This window comes from Candoia aspera, chromosome 9, assembly GCF_035149785.1.
Source record: "Candoia aspera isolate rCanAsp1 chromosome 9, rCanAsp1.hap2, whole genome shotgun sequence".
Lineage (NCBI taxonomy): Eukaryota > Metazoa > Chordata > Lepidosauria > Squamata > Boidae > Candoia > Candoia aspera.
This window is the reverse complement of record NC_086161.1, coordinates 26,992,085-27,011,932: the sequence shown is the minus strand read 5'-3', so window position 1 is coordinate 27,011,932 and position 19,848 is coordinate 26,992,085. Positions and strand designations below refer to the sequence as shown.

General features: G+C 45.9%; 1 protein-coding gene across 4 annotated transcripts in view; it reads right to left on the bottom strand.

Annotated features, from left to right (window-relative positions):
- XPO7 (exportin 7) overlaps positions 1 to 19,848 on the bottom strand; it is a 70,548-nt gene that overhangs the window by 6,730 nt on the left and 43,970 nt on the right. For all 4 annotated transcript variants that reach the window (XM_063311308.1, XM_063311309.1, XM_063311310.1 and 1 more), the window contains exons 13-24: positions 17,556 to 17,661; positions 16,412 to 16,547; positions 13,573 to 13,646; positions 12,824 to 12,904; positions 11,289 to 11,352; positions 9,460 to 9,568; positions 9,027 to 9,133; positions 5,970 to 6,058; positions 5,383 to 5,490; positions 4,386 to 4,468; positions 1,810 to 2,024; positions 587 to 725 (exon numbers count right to left, since the gene is read on the bottom strand). In XM_063311308.1, the coding sequence (XP_063167378.1) occupies positions 587 to 725; positions 1,810 to 2,024; positions 4,386 to 4,468; positions 5,383 to 5,490; positions 5,970 to 6,058; positions 9,027 to 9,133; positions 9,460 to 9,568; positions 11,289 to 11,352; positions 12,824 to 12,904; positions 13,573 to 13,646; positions 16,412 to 16,547; positions 17,556 to 17,661 (1,311 nt within the window). The remainder of the gene's footprint in view (positions 1 to 586; positions 726 to 1,809; positions 2,025 to 4,385; positions 4,469 to 5,382; positions 5,491 to 5,969; positions 6,059 to 9,026; positions 9,134 to 9,459; positions 9,569 to 11,288; positions 11,353 to 12,823; positions 12,905 to 13,572; positions 13,647 to 16,411; positions 16,548 to 17,555; positions 17,662 to 19,848) is intronic.

The window sequence follows — 19,848 nt, the reverse complement described above, 5'->3', positions numbered from 1 at the left end:
GAAATGACTGAGAGCAATCCAGAAGTGAATAGATCTCAGGTGTTGTGGAATTCTTACCAAAATCTCTTATATACATGGTTCTGTGGTCAAATCTTGAAAAACCATTATGCAGTATTGGGGTGGCTCTATCAGCACAAAACACACAAAAATTATCAGTGGGCGCCCATCTTTCAGAAACCTTAGTCCCTCCTCAAGAGTTGACTGTCAGCTAGTTAAGGCTGCCAATCTGCTTGAGAAAACTAATGGAGAGAAGGCAGGGGAACAAAGATAGGATCCATTGGTGTTGCTCCATCACCCACTCTGCACTTGACAGATTAAGGAAATGACCATCTTTCCCAGAAACCAAATCCTTACATCAAAATGAAGACACCAAACCAGGAATTATGAGGGAATTATTTCGATAATAATTCGATAATAATCACGCAGAGTTGGTGTCTACATTCCTTTGCTGCTGCTGGAGAACAACATCTTAGTGCATATTCCAGCCCCCAATTGTTAGATGAAGACTTCAGAGCTTCTTTGACAGCCCTTCCTATGCTCTGAACAGGAGCCCTCAAACTGCACAATAAGGAATGCATGCACTCACCTAGTGCGGTGAGACCTTCTGAAATAGAAGAAAGAATATACATGATTACATGTGGCTCCAGGCTAGCTATAAAATTCATGTGATCTTGAGTAAGAACTTCCAGTAATGAGTAATACGACTGGCTGAGCTTAGGGTAATCCTGGAAACAGATAAATGAAAGAAAGGGATCAGGAGAGCTTTCAGAAGAGTTTTGTGGGCACAAGGTGCGTGACACATTCAGACATGCTGGGGTTTGGGGAGCAATCCAGACACCCTGCCCACAAGCCCAGTTTCAGAAGCAGTGATTTTCAAAGCTTTTTACTCTATGACCACTGAAGGTACAGCTTCCAATTTATCAATGAATTATCTGTAGGTTAGTACAACCTATTTTTATATGGACTCCCTGACTAGAGAGTAGAGCTGATTATGTCATGCCCTCATACTGGAGGTTTTGTGATGATCACCCAGTGGGATTTTAGTATCTATTCTTGTGGTTTCAATCTCATTATTATTTAAAGATAATAGAGTTGTGCAGTGTATCAGATGTGAAAAGCACCATACAACTCAGAGAACAGAGCAACCATTGGGAACATCCTATGCCAAGTATGTCTCATCCCAGGATCACAGGCCTATCTGACATCAGCTCACCAACCACTGGGACATTACAGGTGAATGGGGAGAAAGAGACTATGGCTTCAGCAGGAGACGGACAGCTGATTCTGCACTCGGCATGTGGTTTTCAACTTTGTATTTCAACCCTGTAATGCTGCATCCTGCAAGAAGTGAAGTGAGGGCAAGAAAGCAGTCCCAGTCTCTGTCCAAGGCTGCTTTTACCTTATACCTCACGCGGTCCATCTCCAGGGCAAGCGCGTACGGAACGAGCTACTGCCCTCGTCCCTCAGCTTACAACAAGAGGCTCTGCTCAGAAAGGGGCATCAGTTTTCTGATCCAGACTTGCCACTAGCTTCTTGAGCAGCGCCCTAGTGCCAGAATAGGCAGAGATCAATTTGGAGCATGGCTGTCATCGCACTACGAGCAAGGCCCGATCGCAAGGCCACCGTTACGTAAGAGTCCAGATTTCGGCTCCACTCTGTCACAGCTCTGGGTGTCACCTGGAAGCGATCCAGATCAGATCCAGATCAGCCACAGTGGTGAGCAATTCCCAGGGAAGAAAAGCCAGGTGGAAGCCGAACTGTGGCAGGTGGTTCACAGGGTGAAGGTGAGGCAGAGCTGTGCATTCGTACCAGCAGGTCGCTGTGTGGGACGGAGAGCAGGAGCTTGATGAAGGTTTGCAAGGCATTATCAAGCGCGTCGTCCCCGTAGAGACGGAAGACGCCAAAGTTGACGTAGCTGCCGCTCAGGGCAGCTTTTAGCATGGAGAAGCAGATGGAAACCCCCTTCAGCTTCAAGGCATAGACCTGATCCTTTGGAACTTCCCCCAAAGTCAGGATACGGTTTCCTGCAAAAGGCAAAGAAGGCAGACATCTCAGAAACATTCCCTCAAAGGATAGTTTTCCTGAGGCTCCCAGAAAAATGAAAGTTGAGAAGCCACTAGTCAATGTTCAGAGAACGTGACTGTAACCAAAAAATAGCTGCATTTGGTCAAATTATGTCTTTGGACAACACTGGCTCTTTGGCCGTGAAATGGAGGTGGGCACCACCCCTCGTGTCGGACACGACTGAATGGGAACCGTTGCCTTTTACCTCAATCAAAACCAAATAATCTTGGCAGAACGGTGAGTGCCGAGTTCGGCTGAACCAGAGAAACTCTTGGCATGGCTTCCTTTCTCTCCTGCTATTGAAGACCTTTCAACAACAGAAGCTCTTTTGAAAGAGAACTTTGCAGGTTGCCCCCCACCAACCCATCAAGTGGGTTCCAGTTTGACCCAACCCAGTGGCTGTGAAGGGAAAGGTGGCAGCACTGCAGGTCCAGAGCATCCTGGACGAAAAGGATTATCTAGACCCCTTCCAGTCAGGTTTCAGGCCCAGCACTGGTTGTGCTTATGGATGACCTCTGGCGGGACCGGGATGGGGGCAGCGCATCCATCCTGCCTCTCCTTGACCTCTCAGTGGCTTTCAATACCATCGACCATGGTATCCTTTGGGGTCGGCTCAAGGAGTTGGGGGTGGGCGGCGTGGTTTTGCGCTGTTTCACTTCGTTCCTCCAGGGCCGGTCCCAGTCGGTGTTAGTAGGGGAGGAGAGGTCAGGCCCACGGCCCCTCCTCTGTGGGGTGCCGCAGGGTTCAGTACTCTCTCCCCTCCTATTTAACATCTATATGATAACATCTATATGAAACTGCTGGGTGAGATCATCCGTCCCCATGGGGTGACGTATCACCAATATGTGGATGATACTCAGTTATACATCTCCATCCCGGGTGAAGTAAGTGATGCTGTGACCACCCTCTCCAGGTGCCTGGGGGCTGTGGGGGTCTGGATGGGGAAAAGCAGGCTTCAGCTGAACCCTGGGAAAACAGAGTGGCTGTGGGTTGACAGCTCTTCTGTATTTGGGAAGTTATCATCTTTAGGTCTGGGTGGGGTTGCACTGCCCCATTCAGACCCAGTGCAGAATCTGGGGGTCCTTCTGGACTCATGACTCCTGGTCGAAGAGCAGGTGGCAGTCGTGGCCAGGAGGGCCTTTGCGCAACTTCGTGTTGTGCACCAGTTACACCCTTTCCTGGACTGAAAGGCCCTTCGAATGGTCACTCATGCCCTGGTCATCTCCCATATAGACTACTGTAACACGCTCTACATGGGGCTACCCTTGAAGAGTATCCGGAAGCTACAACTGGTCCAGAATGCAGCTGTGCGGGCAATCTTGGGTGCTCCAAGGTTTGCACATGTTAACACCTTTGCTGCGTGAGTTGCACTGGGTTCCAGTTTGCTTCCGGGTCCAATTCAGGGTGTTGGTTATGACCTTTAAAGCCCTACATGGCATGGGGCCAGCTTACCCGAGGAACCGTCTCATCCGCATCACATCAACCCGTCCCACCCAGTCATACAGCTCCATGTGACGGAAAGTGTGCTCCCATCATTTCGTCCCTAGCTCCTGCCCACCTAGCAATTCGAAAGCATACCATCTGTGAGTAGATAAATAGGTACCCCCATTTCGGTGGGGGGAAATGCTGGTGGTGCTCTGCGCGGGAGCAGGAACTGGCATTGGATCTGCCTGGATGCGAACGGTGGAGGACTGGTAGAGAAAAAGCCCCGGATGAGCCAAGTTCCCTAGGAACGCTGCTGGCCAGCTGGTGCAAAGCTAGCTCGCCCTCTTGTGGTGCACCGGTGCAACAAAGAACTAGCAACTATCGGCGCCAGAACATCTACTGTGTGTAAAAACAATTTAGACTCCCTGGCATTGTATGCCATACGCTAAATAAATAAATAAAATACAGAGAGGGCATGTTATGGTCCCCATCCATAAAAGAATTCCATCTGGTGGGGTCTCGGAAGTGTGCCTTCTCTGCAGTAGCTCCTGCCCTTTGGAACATTCTTCCCCCGGAGGTGAGATGGGCCCCCTCGCTCCTGGACTTTCATAAAAAACTAAAAACCTGGTTTTGTCAGCAGGCCTGGAAGGGGAATAGCCACTCCTGGGGATGCCTAGCGCCCTAGAATGATTTTAGAAGGGCCTGTTATATTCACGGACTGATAGAGAACTCTCAGCCATCTAGATTCCATCTCATTTTTATTCTTATTGTATTTATTATATTTATAATTTTCTTGAATTTTAACTCTGTTTTTATTGTAAACCACCCAGAGTCCCTCCTTTGGGTGGGGAGATGGGCAGTGATAAAATTTGATTAAAAAAAAAAAAGATACCCACCGTAGGTAGTTATCATTTTACTCGTCTCCCGGAAGAGCAGGATGCCATTTGGGGAGGAGACATCAAACTGCAGCCTCTGGGACCTGAAAGCAAGTGATGGAGTTGTGCCTTGGCTGAGACACACCCAGTAGAAAACAAAGGGAGTGTCCTGATTACCAGGAAACACACTGAGGCGAGGACTTGGTCTCTAATATTTATTAGTAGTACTTAACAAGAATCCTAACAAACTGAGAAAGCGTGGGAAAACCCAGCCATATAAACCCCAACGGTTAAGGCGGTCCCGATCTGTGTCTCTTTGAATGGCTGAACAGTTCCTCAGTGCTACGCATGCGCTTGACAGTCTGGGTGAGAGCCCCCTGCTCGCCATCCTTACTCATGACAGGGAGCAGCTACAGCACAAGGCGACACCACATTCTGAGCCACTGGAGTGGGCAACCCAAGCCCTGAACAACGGGATAGGTGGCACTGGCTCAGCTGCCTGGGCTGCCCTGGGTTTCTGAACAGGGATGTTCTGCTGATTCATCATGGCTAAGCTTCATGCCTACAGCTGCCTTCCATGGATTTTTACCATTCTTTTAAAAGCCTTAGTAGGCATTTCCACCTCACTTTCCAAATCCCATAAACACACTGACGGTAAGGTCTCAGGGTCCCCTCCCCTCACACAGAAAGAGTGGATGGGGTCCAGGAAAAGTCTGAGGCCATGTGCATGCGGACATTAGCTGTTGCATGCCCCTGCCCCCATTTTGGCGGTTATTGTTTTTTATTGGCCCTGAAGTTGTTTTACTGTCTAGTGGAACCCTAGTAGTTCTTTAGAGGCTATTTGAAAGTATTGGAAATTCATCCTAGCACTTTCAACTAAAATCTCATCAACGTTTATATTTTCTAGAGATAATAATTAAAATTTTTCCTCCTCATGCCACTTCTCTCCCCTGCCTGGCCAGTTGCTGTAGGACAGCATTTCTCTAGGTACCCAAGGAGGTAGTTGGAGTTCACCTACCTATTGTGCACCAGCTCAGCCATCAACTTGAGCACAGGGGTGGTGCAGGCTGGATCATGGTACCAGAGCTCAACTGCCCGCTGCAAGATTGGCATGTAGGATGGGTAGCTGTAAGGCTGAAGCTAAGGACCAGACTGCTTCCAGGAGCAACTCAGACATTCAAGACTTCTTGGAGCCTTAGGGCTTTGTTCTTCAGATGGGAACAACCAAGATGGCCAGATTACTGCAAAGCTGACCACCACAGACTCAGTTTGCACATAAAGGGCTTGAAGAAAGGCCAAATGATCTACTGGATCACTTCAGGTTAGAGTGAATAAGTGTTAAGCGTCATCCTCATCATGTCTGCCTGAATCTACATTATTTCAGCCACCTGCTCACAAATGTCAGAAGCAGAATTCTACAGATGACTTGTTATGTTGTGCAGGTGTGGCTTTTTGACCAGCCCTGGGAAATTCAAGCATGGTGCAGCAGACTAAGCACTGTCACCTGAGTCATCAGAAAGAACTGAAGATTCTAGAATACACTAGTCAGCCTTGACACCATTTCCAGGAGGTAGGGAAGGAGACATGCACAATAGTTAAGGATACATCCACTCGAAGAGCATCATAAAACTAGTCTTGGCATTGAAGGCAAAGGCAATCCCCCTTAGGTCTCTCACAAGGCCAACCAATGTCCTCTGCATGATAGGAAAGATGCAGATTAGAGGAAAGATACATCACTTCATGTCCTCTTACCACAACAACCGCCAAGTCCTCAAAGATGAACAATACCTTTGTTAGCTGGAAGAATGTTAACAGAACACAGTTTGGCCCTTTGGCTGCTCAGGCTTTTCTCTCAGCTCTGGAACAACCTGGCACACACTCACCTCCTCATTAGTCCAGGAGAACAGAACCTCTGGGAGAGTCTGTACCCCATCTCCCAATTTACATTCTTCCTTTTCCAGAGAGGTACATTTTAACTTGATTGCTAGGGATGGAGAGTTTTGGGGAAGATTCTCTTCACCCATCCACTCTCAAACCAAAGCTTGTGCGAAACAGTCCAGTAAAATCATTATGAGTAGCCCTACCCAGGTCAAGGATGCAATGTGGTTGGAACAGCAAAATTAAGCAATGTAGATGAAAATCTGAAGGAAGGGAGAGGAACAGACATCTACAAAGCTTGAACTGCTCATGACAGAACCTCAGAAAACCAAGACTGGTCCATCATAGCAAGAAAGTCCCCAGAGAAGAGCCTTTGGGAATGAGCACAATATAAATAAAATTTCGATCAAGTAAATAACTAAATATCCTGTTGTTGGCTGATCTTTAGGTAGCCTTCATGGAATTCTTGGACTTAAGTTGGGAGTGGAGACCACAGCTTTGGAGAGGTTCTCCTTCCTAAAAGGCTGATTCCAATTGCTGGTGGTAATGGGGAGAGATGGGCCCCTAGACTTCTCCACTGCTCAATGCTTTCCCTGCTCCTATTTAACAACTATGTAAAACCACTGAGTCATCTGTTGATGCAGGGTCAGGTATCAGTTTGCAGATACTCAACTTTACGTCTTGACTGCAGGTTGGCAGGTGATATTGTCAAGGTGCTATCCCAGTGTTAGGGAGGAACAAGTTTATGCTCAATCCCAATAAAAGGGAGCGGCTTTGAATGTGGGAACCATCCAATTCAGAGAGATTCCATCTTTTGTTCTGGACAAGGTGATACTCCCTAGCACGGAACTGACCTGTAATTTGGGGGTTCTCCATGACTCGCAGCTCTGGCTTGATGAGCAAGTAGCTGCTGTCGCTAGGAGGGCCTTTGCACAACTCCATTCTGTGTGCCGATGATCGCCCCTGCTGGAGCAGAAGGCTCTCTTTAGCCACTCCTGCCTTAGTCAACTCTTGAGTGGACTACCGCAATATGCTCTAGATGGAAACTATATCTGGCCCATAGTAGTCATGGGCATATCTCAGTTCACTGATATAACAACACTACTTTGAGAGTTGGTTGTCACTTGGCTTCTGCATGCAATTTAAGCCACTGGTTGTCAGGTTACTTGGCTCAGGACGTGGATAGCTCTGGGACTGCCTATTCCCAACTGTACTGGCGGGCCCAATAAACTCTCATTCTCTCTCTCCCCCCCCCCCATTTCAGAGAATGTCTTCAACAGGGATCATGGAGGCAGGGATCCCTTCTTAGCTGCTGTCCCCATTGTGTGGAACAGCATCCTTCCAGATTTCCAGACTGCTCCTGCCCTTTGTTTTTAGGAAGGCCATTCAAATGTAGCTCTTCCAGCAGGCCTTGTGAGTTGGGACATTTTAAAGTTGTTCCCACTGGCTCTGGAATACTTTTCTAATGTAACTGATGTACCTGGTGTTTATATTTTGTGGATAGCTAAATATGCAAACACAAACTTGTGTTCTTTTTTTAACTTGATTTAGAGATGTCAGATATGCACGTTCTCAGTCATCAGAAACCAGAGTCCATTAAATATCTGTAACTGCTGAGAATGTCATTAATGCAGTGGGCAGAAATCAGATAAACCATTTTTATCTAACAGGAGAAAACTGATTTTTTTTATTCCTCCAAAGCACAGTTCTTCTCCTCAAAGCTGCCATGGTGTAACTCTGGACCATCTCCATGCCCAACAGACTCAATTTCTCCATGCAAGACAGATAAAAATGGCTCTTAAATTGGTCAAGGCAGAATTGCCCTTGAAGGATGCAGACTGAAAAGTGCTGCTGGGGGCCAAAGCAAGGTTGTTCCACAGTTTTTTTTATGTCGGAATCATCAAAGCTGGGGCATAAGCCTTCTCTTGGCCAGGCTGCAATGAAAATGAAGGCAACTAGTTTAAAATTCTAATGCTCTACTCTTTGTTTTAGGATGCATTCAGGTGTGTCCCCAGAGAAATTACAAACTGAGGCAAAAAACTGCAATCATTAAGATCTTGTATCAGCACTTTTCTCCACTGCAAGTGAAAGGAGTCACTCAGCATAAGGAGTCTGAGGAAAATATTATGTTTATCCAATAATTAAAATGCAACACCCGTGCCCTCGCCTTAATGAAAGGCGTACCAGATTCTAGCTGGTAAGGTATTCAAAGCACATAAAAATGTCTCTTAAATACCGTACACAGTGTTGATCAGGGTTCCTGATATTTATTCTCACCTCAAAGCCTAATAGTGAGTCTTCCTCTGAGGTGATATAATACATTCAATTATTCACAGGTAATTGATACTGGAAAACTATAACCTCCACAACATTTTAGATCCTTTGTTTACCCATTTGTATTTTATTCTTATTCCCTTTACTTGTTTTTTACTTGTGTTTGTTTATACCCTTTCTCTAAAATGTCTAATTAAAAAAAGATTTTAAAAACCCTTAATATTTACTCTTGAGTTCTCTCCCATGGATGGACCAAAACTCGTGTCTGTATGTGAAGCTTTGGCCCCTGGAGAAACCACAAGGGAGCCTCAGAACTAATGCCAGATGGTGCTCTGGACAGACCGGGAGGTGAAGGAAATACGTGGGGTGCTTCCAAGGTGCTGGGGAGGTTTTGCATAAAGAGTTTAAGGCATCCAAGTCTTAAGTGTCTGAAAGGTTCCAGACTGCCTTCTTCTGATCTATGAAGACAGGAACACACACCAAAGGTGAGCCTTTCTGAACCCTCCCTACCTTTGCCTCCTGCTCATTGAAGGTGTTGGTGCTGAACATCTGTGCCACAGTTTCAAAGGCAGCAGTGAGAGGCAACATGAATTGCTCATACTGATCTTCGTCCTCCCCTGGAAGAGACAAGAAAAAACAATTATTTTCAATAGCCCTGGGCTTTGCAGTCCACGCTAAAAATCTAAAATCATTCTTGGAACATGAATGCTATCTGACAGATCCACCTGGTGAACCCTGGGGCACTATGATCCTCCAGGAGATTCAGATCTACACTTTAAATAGGCAACATTTGGAGCAGGGTAACTGGATGAACTTTTTTCACGTTGAACAATAATGCTTTATAGAAAATTGACTGATTTACTGTTCCCATCTAAACAGTCATGATTAGAATGAGAAGAACTCAGTGGCATGTGTTTGGGAGCACAGGAATGGGTTGCAGTACCGAGGTCCACCATGAGGAGGCGCCCAAGTGCCGTATAGAAAGTAGTCCGACATCTCATATCACTCAGGTTGGACTGATTGTTAATACCCAGGAAGGAAAAGTGCTCGCTCTGTTGAAGAACAAAAATCGTATTAATGAGGTACAACTGTTCAGGGACGGAAACAAGATGCGTCCTTGGCGCATGGGAACGCTGGAAAGTCAGGCCACAAGCTCCTGCCTTCCTTGCCCCTGCATCTGCCAGAGAACCACCACAACTGCAAGCATCAGGCTTTTTCCGTGCTTCTGGCAGAATCCAATCCAATGCCTGTCATGGACTCTGGACAATCCTCTTTCAACATTCAAAACAGTTAAGTACTTTTATATTTCAAATGAGTTTAATGCAACTTGCATTATTTATGGCATTTGACAAGCAGCATTCCTCTGTTTGCTTGAAATGCTGCCTTAAGAATTAGGCAGCCAACTCCTAAGCAGAGGTTCTTAAACTGGGGGTAACAGAGCAATTTGTAATTGCTTGTCTGCGAATCAAGGGTCCAGTTCGGGACTGCTGCTGCCGTGAACCAACAGGGTCTTTGTTGTGTTTTGGCGGGAGGGGTAATGACGTTATCCAAGACCAGGAAAAGGGGTACCTGGGGCAAAAGGTTAAGTACTGTTCTGGAATCAAGCTTGCAAAACTCAGGTTGTATTCACACAACATAACTAGATCACTTAAAGATCTATCAGCTACATTTGTATCATAAGCAAAAGAGTTTTAAGATTGCCTTCTTTTTTCATGGTTGCTTAGTGGTTTATGTAAATCTAGCCCATTTGACTAGTTTATGGTTCAACGCATTGCGCAAACCCAGAAAATGGGTAATTCAGTATCCAGGTTCAGAGAGTCCCAGAGTCACCACCGGTCGGTGGATTGGGATGGAAAGGGAGGGCTCAGATTCATTCACCCAAGAAGCCAGGAAATACTTGGTTGCCATTTAATCTTCCACTCTGGATCCTAAGGATGGCAAATGATGGAGACAGGCTTCAAATGCTCTGGTGTACCCAGGTCAAACGGGAGACAGTTTGACACCAGAAGCCCATGATATTGTGTGTGTGTGTGTGAATGGATGCTAATGGGCAGCAGAGCCTAGGAAGAGGGAGGCTTTCTTAAGCATTATTTAGAGTTGGTCTTGTGAGCAGTTACACCTTGAGTTGCCTGAGCCTGGAGAACTGCTGGAAAGCCTTTATCAGCTGGAATACAAAGACCCCACAGTCCACTGCAATGGGAACAGGCAGACGGACCAGTGAAAACGTCCACAGGCCAGCAGCACTCGCGTCCTTCTTGACAAGGCCCTTTAAGGGAGGTATTGGACAACCCCGGCCAAGACTGGAGCCCTGAGCTCTGTGGTTGTACAGTGGGGGGTGGGGGAGCTTGCTAGAAAACACAGCGCTGGTTTCGTCCAAGAACCAGCTCCAACAATCCTGAAGGGCAGGACTGGCAGGATTATTCTCTGGGATAAACTGCATGGCAACCCCCCGACGGCTGCATCTTAACCTGCATGGGCCTCAGGTGCAGGCACCAGTCCTGCTTCCCAATGAGGCGCCTGCCTCAGCCCACGCTTCCTCTACCAGATGAGCCACCCAAATCATTCACTGCCAGTCCGGCAACACAAAGCCTATTTTGGGCCTTGGATGCTGGTTCAAGCAACTCTTGCGTGCAGAAGAACAGCCAGCATGACACAAAGAGGCATCCTTCAAGGAGAGACCTGCTGACAGCATCTGGAAGATGGCACTTCCAGAAAGAACTTTTTGAAGCAGCCACGGGGGGGACTCCTTTGCCAGAGAACTTGACAACTAACCGTGTGATTGTTCAGCATGAACTGCACAGCGCTCAGTTTCACCAGTTTCCTAACGCTGCTGTAGGTAGAAGTGATGTTAAGGAAACAGCAAGCCATCAGCCTAGTTAGAAAATTTCAGAGGCACAATATGAAGGTGGCTGTCACAGTAAATCATATTTCCCCTTCCGTGGCAGCTAAGAAGTGGAGTATGCAACGGTGAGTCCAGGTGTTAGGTCAGTAAGCCCTCCAATAGACTGCCACTGGATCTGCTGAATGGTATTGCTGGGAACTGAAGTCCAAAACATCAAAAGGGTATCAGCTGATCGCTCCTTTCCTCCAGGTATAGGTGTATAAAAAATTTTAGGTACCCTGGTCAAATTGCATTCACTCTTTTCTTATTCTGAATCTGTAAACACTTGGTACATAAGCAATAAGTACAGGTAGTCCTCAACTTACAACCATTCTTTTAGTGACTGTTTGAAGTTATGATGGCACTGAAAAGAGACTTAGGACTGGTCCTTACACTTACGACCATCGCAGTATCCCGGCAGTTATGTGATCACCGTCTGTGACCCGCTGCTGGCTTTGCTTGCCGGAAGCTGGCAGCGAAGGTTGCAAATCACAATCACATGACTGAGGCATGCTGCAACTGTTGTAATTGCAAGCTGGGTGCCAAGCATCTGAATCGTGATCACATAACTGTGGGGATGCTGCAATGGCCACAAGTATGAGGAACAATCGTAAATCCCTTCGTTCAGCACTGTTGTAACTGTCAGCCTTGTGAGGTACTCCAAACAGGAAGCACACCCAGATGATCTAGCTCTACTTTATTGTAAGGTGACATTAACAGAATCTTGCAAGTCCAAAAGGACATCTCTCCCCCATCCCCTTTACAGCCCAAGAAACAAGGGAGGGTCCCTTCTGAGACATATGACACGCCCACATTCCTGCTGCGGGCTAAGCCGCCTTTTTTCTGACTGGCTGTGGCTCTTCCTGCTGTCTCCCAAGGTCATTCCCACATGCCATTACAGTAACTTCGAATGATCACTGAATAAGTGGCCACTGAATGAGGACTACCTGTTCTGTTCCCTAGTTATGGTCACGATTGCTGAGATTGCTGGACAGGACCATATAATATTTTGGTAATAGATTGGAACAGAACTGAAATAACTTTTAATTATCTGTTTCTTTACCTTAAATGTACCTTCGTATTTGAACCATGCTTCCCTCACCCCACCCCAATTTTATCTTCATCTTATGAATACATAGTTAAAGCAATATACTTTATCTGCTGCTGAAAGACTGAAAATAATAATAAAATAGCCTGGAATTTATAACAGAAAGAACTACCAGTCTTTCCTGACAATTTACACTGTGGGATAAGTAGTAATTTTGAGAGAATCGTTATTATAAAAAATGAGTCGTGGGATAGCAGACACTGGAGAACATCCAAGTGAAGGAGTTGGGTTCTGCCCAGCCCTTGCATCCTTGCGGTGGTATACAGGATGCCTGGAGCCACCATGCCCACGCCCAGGGAGGTCTGCTGAAAAGGATATCCAATGGAGAGATCATTGAGAAGCTGTAACGTCTTGGAAGTGATTGGCTCACACCGTCCCCAGTACTTCAGGTTAGTGATACTACAGGGAGAGGAAACGCACACTGTTCAGAGACTGCTTTCTTTCACCTCAACCCTTTCATCTTCCCCCAAATCCTAGTCAACAGGAAGCTAAGAGATGCTGGGGTAAAATCACTCAACCATCAGCTCATCTTAGTCCCAAAGCTGCATGGTCCAAGGTTTGGGGGTCTGCCTACAGCAGGGGTCCCCAACCCCTGGGCTGCGGACGGGTACCGGTCCGTGGCCTGTTAGGAACCGGGCCGCACAGCAGGAGGTGAGCGGTGGGTGAGCGAGTGAATTTACAGCCTGAGTATTTACAGCACATTACCGCCTGAGCTCCACCTCCTGTCAGAGGAAGCAAGCCCATTGGCTGCTATCTCCAAGCAGCGCAAAGAAAAAAGAAGAAAGGGTTGGGAAAAAGAGGAAGTGCTTGAATCATCCTGAAACCACCACCACCCTTCCCGTCCATGGAAAGATTGTCTTCCACAAAACTGGTCCCTGGTGCCAAAAAGGTTGGGAATTGCTGGCCTATAGGACCAATACCTGCAGCAGGGCATGAGAATCTTAAGAGCAGACTACCAGTCCACAAATAGCTTTTCCTGCAGAACAAACCACCACAGGCAGAAATCTTTCATAAAGACCCAAATTGCATAATGTAGCCAATACTCTGGTGACAGCAGAAGCACTTACATTTTCCCTATGAAGACGCTCAGGACCATGGTCTCATCGTTCAGCCCCAGGACTTCTGAGAGCCGGCGATACAGCTAGGAGTAGAAAACTGATTTCAGCTCAGTTGGCTCTTGTGAATTCACAATTTCAACCCTGAGGTACGTTCCTGGAGGGGAACAGCTGCCTGCCCCTACCTCCCACCCCCCAACCCCAGCAGCAAAAAGCAGGTCTGAGGCATCCAGACCTGGGGACTTGACTGAAAAAACCAGTTCCCTTCTTCTGCCTCCAGAATACCTATTCTGATGGCCTGCAATTCCCCCTCTGGCAGCCACTGCCTCTCCCCAACCTGGCAGGAACTGGTCTTGAAGAGATAACCTTGGATACTGTAGTTGCCCAGGAAGCAGGCCTTGAGTAAGACATGAAGCTGCTTTGTGCACACTTGTTCTTTTAATGGTCTGCCAGCAAATTCCAAAACCTCAAGAATCATATACCGGCTCAGGCTTCCACAGCTGGTATCTGTTGGGCTTTGGGGTTTAGTGACTGTGGCATAGAGAACAGATTTGATTGGCCTTTAGCCGAGCCAGATTCCGAAGAAGGTAAGACAGGATGTCTAAGGCCCGACAACCCAGAGAGAGAGCCAGTTTGGTCTAGCGGTTAAGGGGCTGGGCTAGAAACCAGGAGACTGTGAGTTCTAGTCCCGCCTGAGGCATGAAAGCTGGCTGGGTGACCTTGGGCCAGTCACTCTCTCTCAGCCCAATCCACCTCACAGGGTTGTTGTTGTGGGGAAAATAGGAGGAGGAAGGAGTATTAGGTAGGTTTGCCGCCTTGAGTTATTTATAAAAATAATAAAAGTGGGATAGAAAATAGAAAAATAAATAAATAAATAAAAAACCCACAAAACACTCAAATGCAATCCCAAGACAAACGTGCCATGAAAAACTAACTGCCTTGTTAAGACTTTGTCACTCTCACCCGATGTACAGAGATATCTATACAGGACCGAAGCTCTGCCACTCAGCTATGTGGTCTTAATTCACTATAGAAGAGGAGAAGGATGGGTAACTCCCTTTTTTGGATGTCCTAATCACCAAAAACGAGAACCTGTACCTAAGTCACATGGTAATCCAGACACCCACCCATATGGATTGCTACCTACACAAAGATTTCAATCATCATCCCAGACAGAAGAGATGCATGATCAAAACACTGGGTGACCATGCTGGACGCATCTGCGAGCCTGAAAAATTATCTGAGGAATTAAGGCAACTTAATCAGGCTCTATGGGTGCTCCACAAGCAAGATCAGGTGAGCATTACAACCAAAGCAGGAGAACAGTAATAAAGTAGATGCATCCATGGACAAACCACCACCCCAACAGGGACGGCAGTTCTCCCCTACACAGAGAAGGTCCCTGGGAAGGAGGGAGCACATTTGAAGGAGGGGGCAGGACAGGGGACAATGCAGCTCTTTGTGGGAAGACGAAGAGGTTCAGAGCGGCCCCGCCCTAGAGCCTCCCTGGAGATTTCCCTTAGGTTAGGTAGGGTAGCTTTAGTTTGGCAAGATTCTGTCTATAAAATGTGAGCAAATAAAGAACTGAAGTTTGGCTGAAATGATTCTCTGAAGTTCTTGAGCTGGGCCTGACAGTCATGGACCGAATAGGAAAATTATTTAAAAAGCACTATGTTAAAGCCATCTACTGGCCAACTAAGAAAATCCAGGAAATCAGCCAAGGCCAGCAGAGAGCCACTCACAGCAGCCTGAGACTATGGCATCCCCTGCAGCTGTGGGCAGGTGTACACTGGTACCACAAAGCATAGTTTCCACACCCGACTGAAGGAACATGAGAGGCACTGTAGACTGCAACAGCCTGAAAAATCATCATCAGCAGAACATGTGCTGTACCATAATCACCATAACATTCAGGTCAAGGATATACAAGTGCTGTCAACAACAGCAAACTATTATGTACACCTGCACAGAGAAGCTATTGAGATCCATAAACATCCCAACAGCTTCAGCAAGAAAGAAGAAAGTCTGAAGGTTAACAAAGCCTGGTTACCTGCCCTGCGCCAAAAAGCAGGGCCAGCCAGGAACAGCTCCTGTCAGCCCTCCCAGGTAGACCAGACAGGAAACAGGGCTAGATGAGCTAATTCTACTTTACTGGAAGGCTACCTTAACAGAACCCAGCAAGTCTGAAAGTACAAACCTCCCGCCCTCCCTATTTATCACTCTTGTGGACTTCCTTTCCTTTTATCTGATTGTTCCCTAGGCAGCATCTCTTCCCTCTGTCCTCCAAGGTCACCCTCACATTCCATCGCAGCTCCCCAAACTGGGCAAAACAGAAACTTGCCTGGACTAGGATCCAATCAGGACTCAGCTGCTCAGACTAACCAATCAGAACCCAGCACAAACCAAGAGCCAATCAGGAATCAGCACTCCAAAAATGACCAATCAGAAGCCAGCATGAACAAAGGATCAAGCAGGAAGCAACAGCACCAAAATAACCAATCAGGATTGGGCACAAACAAAGAACCAACCAGAGACAAGCCATCACCAATCTGCACCAACTGGAAACCAGCTTAGCTACAGGCCACTCAGGAGTCAGGACACCTGGCTATAAAGACAAGAGCCCAGTCAGTCCTGCTCTATTGCCAGTGCTCTGTGAAGCAGGCTGCTTTGCCTCTGAAGGTGCTGGCAGAACCTTAGGAAATCTGTTCTCTAGACCGCCGTCACCAAACTCGGAAGCCCAACGCTGTCTAACCTCAAGAATCATTTGCAGATGAGGAGTTTTACAGATGGAGGTAATGAAAAAATTATGAAAAATTCTGCAGCGAGAAGAGGTCCGCTACAAGGCATTTACCTTAGAGGACTTCTGCACCTGGTCTCCTATGTAAATCTTTCGGAACTGCTCAAAGAAGCTCAGCATGGCCAGCTCCAGCTTTTCATTGCCTGCCTGAGCCAGACGTGAGTCTGTCAGGTTCATGAGCTGAAGAACCCTGGAAAGGCAGTGAGGGAAGGGATGAAGAACACTGCAATGCTGAGTGCACAACAAGTCCAAACTGCTCTTCCACCCATTTTCAATGCAAGCAAGAAGGACAGAGATGATGGCCATCAGCCAGGGCCTTCTATTCAAAAGACAGATGGCTAATGGCAGGCTGCTGCCTCGCCACATCTGGCTGAATCTGTAGCCACTGCAAAGTTGATCCACAGAAGAAGGTATCAGGAGGACGAGTCGCAAGGGACAGCTGGTCATTGCAACATCTCCTCTGAAACCACCTGTCAGCTTGTGAGGTCAGCTGCCACTTTAGGGATACGGAGAACAAGGACTGTCAGGGTACAAGGCCAAGTTCCAAATGTACAATGCTCCTTGTACACTGAAAACCACCATGCTAATTTCCCCCCTACCCAGAATTTCATGCAGGGTCGTCAAGGAGGCCTTAAAAGACTCAGGAATATCTGACCTATGGAAAACTTTTTGTTTTTATAACATTAAAGAATTACCAGAAAAAGGATGCTTTCAACATGTTTTAATCTTAGAATTTATAACTTTTACTGGGCAGGAAGACATTTTGGAGAAGGTTAAAAAATCAGAAGGAAAGCTTAACTCAGGCGAGAATATGTGGAAGGGTTGTAATTGCTACAACCCTTCCACATATTCTGTATTTCCTTTTCCCCTTCTTCTAGCAATGGATGAGAGCACAAGATACTTCACTTTCTCTTAGAAAAACTGCTGTGCTTTCACCACAAACCTTCAAGGACCAACTTTCCCATTACAAAGCCCAGCAATCCACCAATTTACAACATACAACACTACATTCGGCATCCAAAATGGCAGAGTCTGTGTTTGTTCTGTGGAAGCCACAATGAAGTGCACACCCAGTTACACACCCAGCTCCTCCATAAAACTTATATTAAGGTTGGGAATGCTGTCAATGTAACAGGCAGTACAGCAGCCCTCTGGGAATGCTCAATTATTGGAGGCCTAGTAAGGCAGAGGCTCTTACCGACAAACCAGTTCGCCATCCATTGCATCCTGCTCATCTGTGCTGGCAAATGATACCCGCCCGCCAATCACAGCCCCAATGATGTAGACAAGCCAGGTCAGACGCCCTGAAGCCAGAAAAGGTAACAGAGCTGATCCACAAACCTGTCTTTTGCAAAACATATTTTTATTTACATTTAGAAGGTTGCCCCTCTTGCCAAATGACTCTGGGCAGCTAACACACTAAAACCATCTGCATAATATGCATAATGCTCCCCGCCAACCCTCACATAAACCCATATAAAGCAAAAAGCGTAGAATGGCATCCAAGGGTAAACCCATCAACATAAATATACACAACTCATGAGCTCAACTACCTTCCAAATCTCATGCCTGGGAGAAAATCTAGTTCTTAAGGGCTGTATGGAAGGCCAGGAGGGCCAATCTAATTTTGGGTGGAATGGTGTTCCAGAGGGTGGCACTGTGACAGAAAGGCATGCCTCCTGGACTTCCGGTGGGGACCAATGGCAGCTTGAGGTGGTTTTCCCACTGTCTGCGGACTGACCTGTCACCACGGCATCTTTTTTGGGCTCAGGCAGGCTTCCTTAGAGCCCAGAAGTGTTCTCCAGATTAAGGAGAACCCCAGGAATCACCCCATGTGCTCTCTGGATGGCTGGTCACAGCCAGACCACCAGGCCTTTCACGATGGACTGGTGAGTGATCAGCTGGGAGGTGGGACTGTCATCCCTTTCCCAAGCCAAGCTGAAGCTGAAAATGGACCTTAAAGCTGCCCACCCCATTTTTATAACACCAACTGTTTTTTTGATTTTTTACCAAAGAGAGGCTTCTTACAACAAAGAAATATGGAATCTCTTGGTGACTTTCATTTATTTTTGGAATTTATTAATTTGGTGATTTGGCCTTTTTTGTATATAATTTGTAATGTTGAGATTTAAAGAACGTTGCTTTTTGTTTTCTTTACTAAAGTGATTTTTGAGGATTATAATTTTTTTTCCTCCTTTGTTGAATCTGTGGATTGGAATTCTGACCTATTTGCTTTTACCTTCCCGTCGGAATGCTATTTGTTATTACTTTAAATTTTCTCAAGTGGCTACACTGGAGATAAAAGTTTGGTCTAGTGGTTAAGGCGATGGGCTAGAAATCAGGAGACCGTGAGTTCTAGTCCCGCCTGAGGCCTGAAAGCTGGCTGGGTGACCTTGGGCCGGTTACTCTCTCTCAGCCCAGCCCACCTCACAGGGTTGTTGTTGTGGGGAAAATAGGAGGAGGAAGGAGTATTAGGCATATTCGCTGCCTTGAGTTATTTATAAAAATGATAAAGGCGGGATAGAAAATAAATAAAATAAAAATAAATAAATAAAAGGCTGGACAGAGTGCTCAGTTACAGTGTTAATGGACTTTACCTTCCTGAGGCACTGGAGGGCGCCATAATTTACTGTGGAGAAATATGGAGGAAATTAAACTAATCAAGATCTCTACAATGCAGTTACCCAAGTCTTGGATCATTTTTCAGAATTTGTGGAGTCCAAATTGTTGCAAAAATTAAGAGAAGCTGATACGGCTGAAAATTATCCCAAGAATAAAGATTTCTGAAGAATATTTGGACTTCTTTAAAGCAGGGTGTAAAATTTGAAATTGACAAGAAAGCTCTCTGCATAATACTGAAATATGTAAATGCCTTGGTTTACTTTGAAGTGGGATTAACTGTCTAAATGTGTTTATCAGGATGGTCTCTTAAAGGTTTAGATAAATGTTTATGCCGTTTGGAGAACTTATATTTTTGTTAAATGCTTAAGTTTACCTTGATAATTGTTTATTAGGAGGATTTTTTTAAGGGGTGAGATGGATGTATTTTTATTTTTTGGATATGATTTGTATAAACAAACAATAGTAACAAGATGCAGTTAGGTTATTTTTTTAGCTAAATTGGCAGATAGTAAATTATAGTGAAGGATAATGTTTATTAGTTTAATAGGTGAAAATTATGTTTGAAGGGTTTTTTTATGTTCTCTAACTGGATGGAAAAAGTTGTCATCGAAGGGGATGCTATATTGAGAACTGAAATGTTTTATAGAAATAATGTTTACTATAATCTAAATTGGAGTAGGAGGTTGATACTGATTTATGTGTATCTTTACTGTAGAAAGTCAGAAGTCACTCTCTGGTAGTTTTGTTTGTATTTCCCTCTGGTCAGAGGAGATGGGCAGTGACAAATTTGATAAATAAATAAATAAACAAATCTCCATGCTTTTCAGTTTTTTCTCTTTTCGTTGTAGGTCTCTTTATTTCATTCTTGT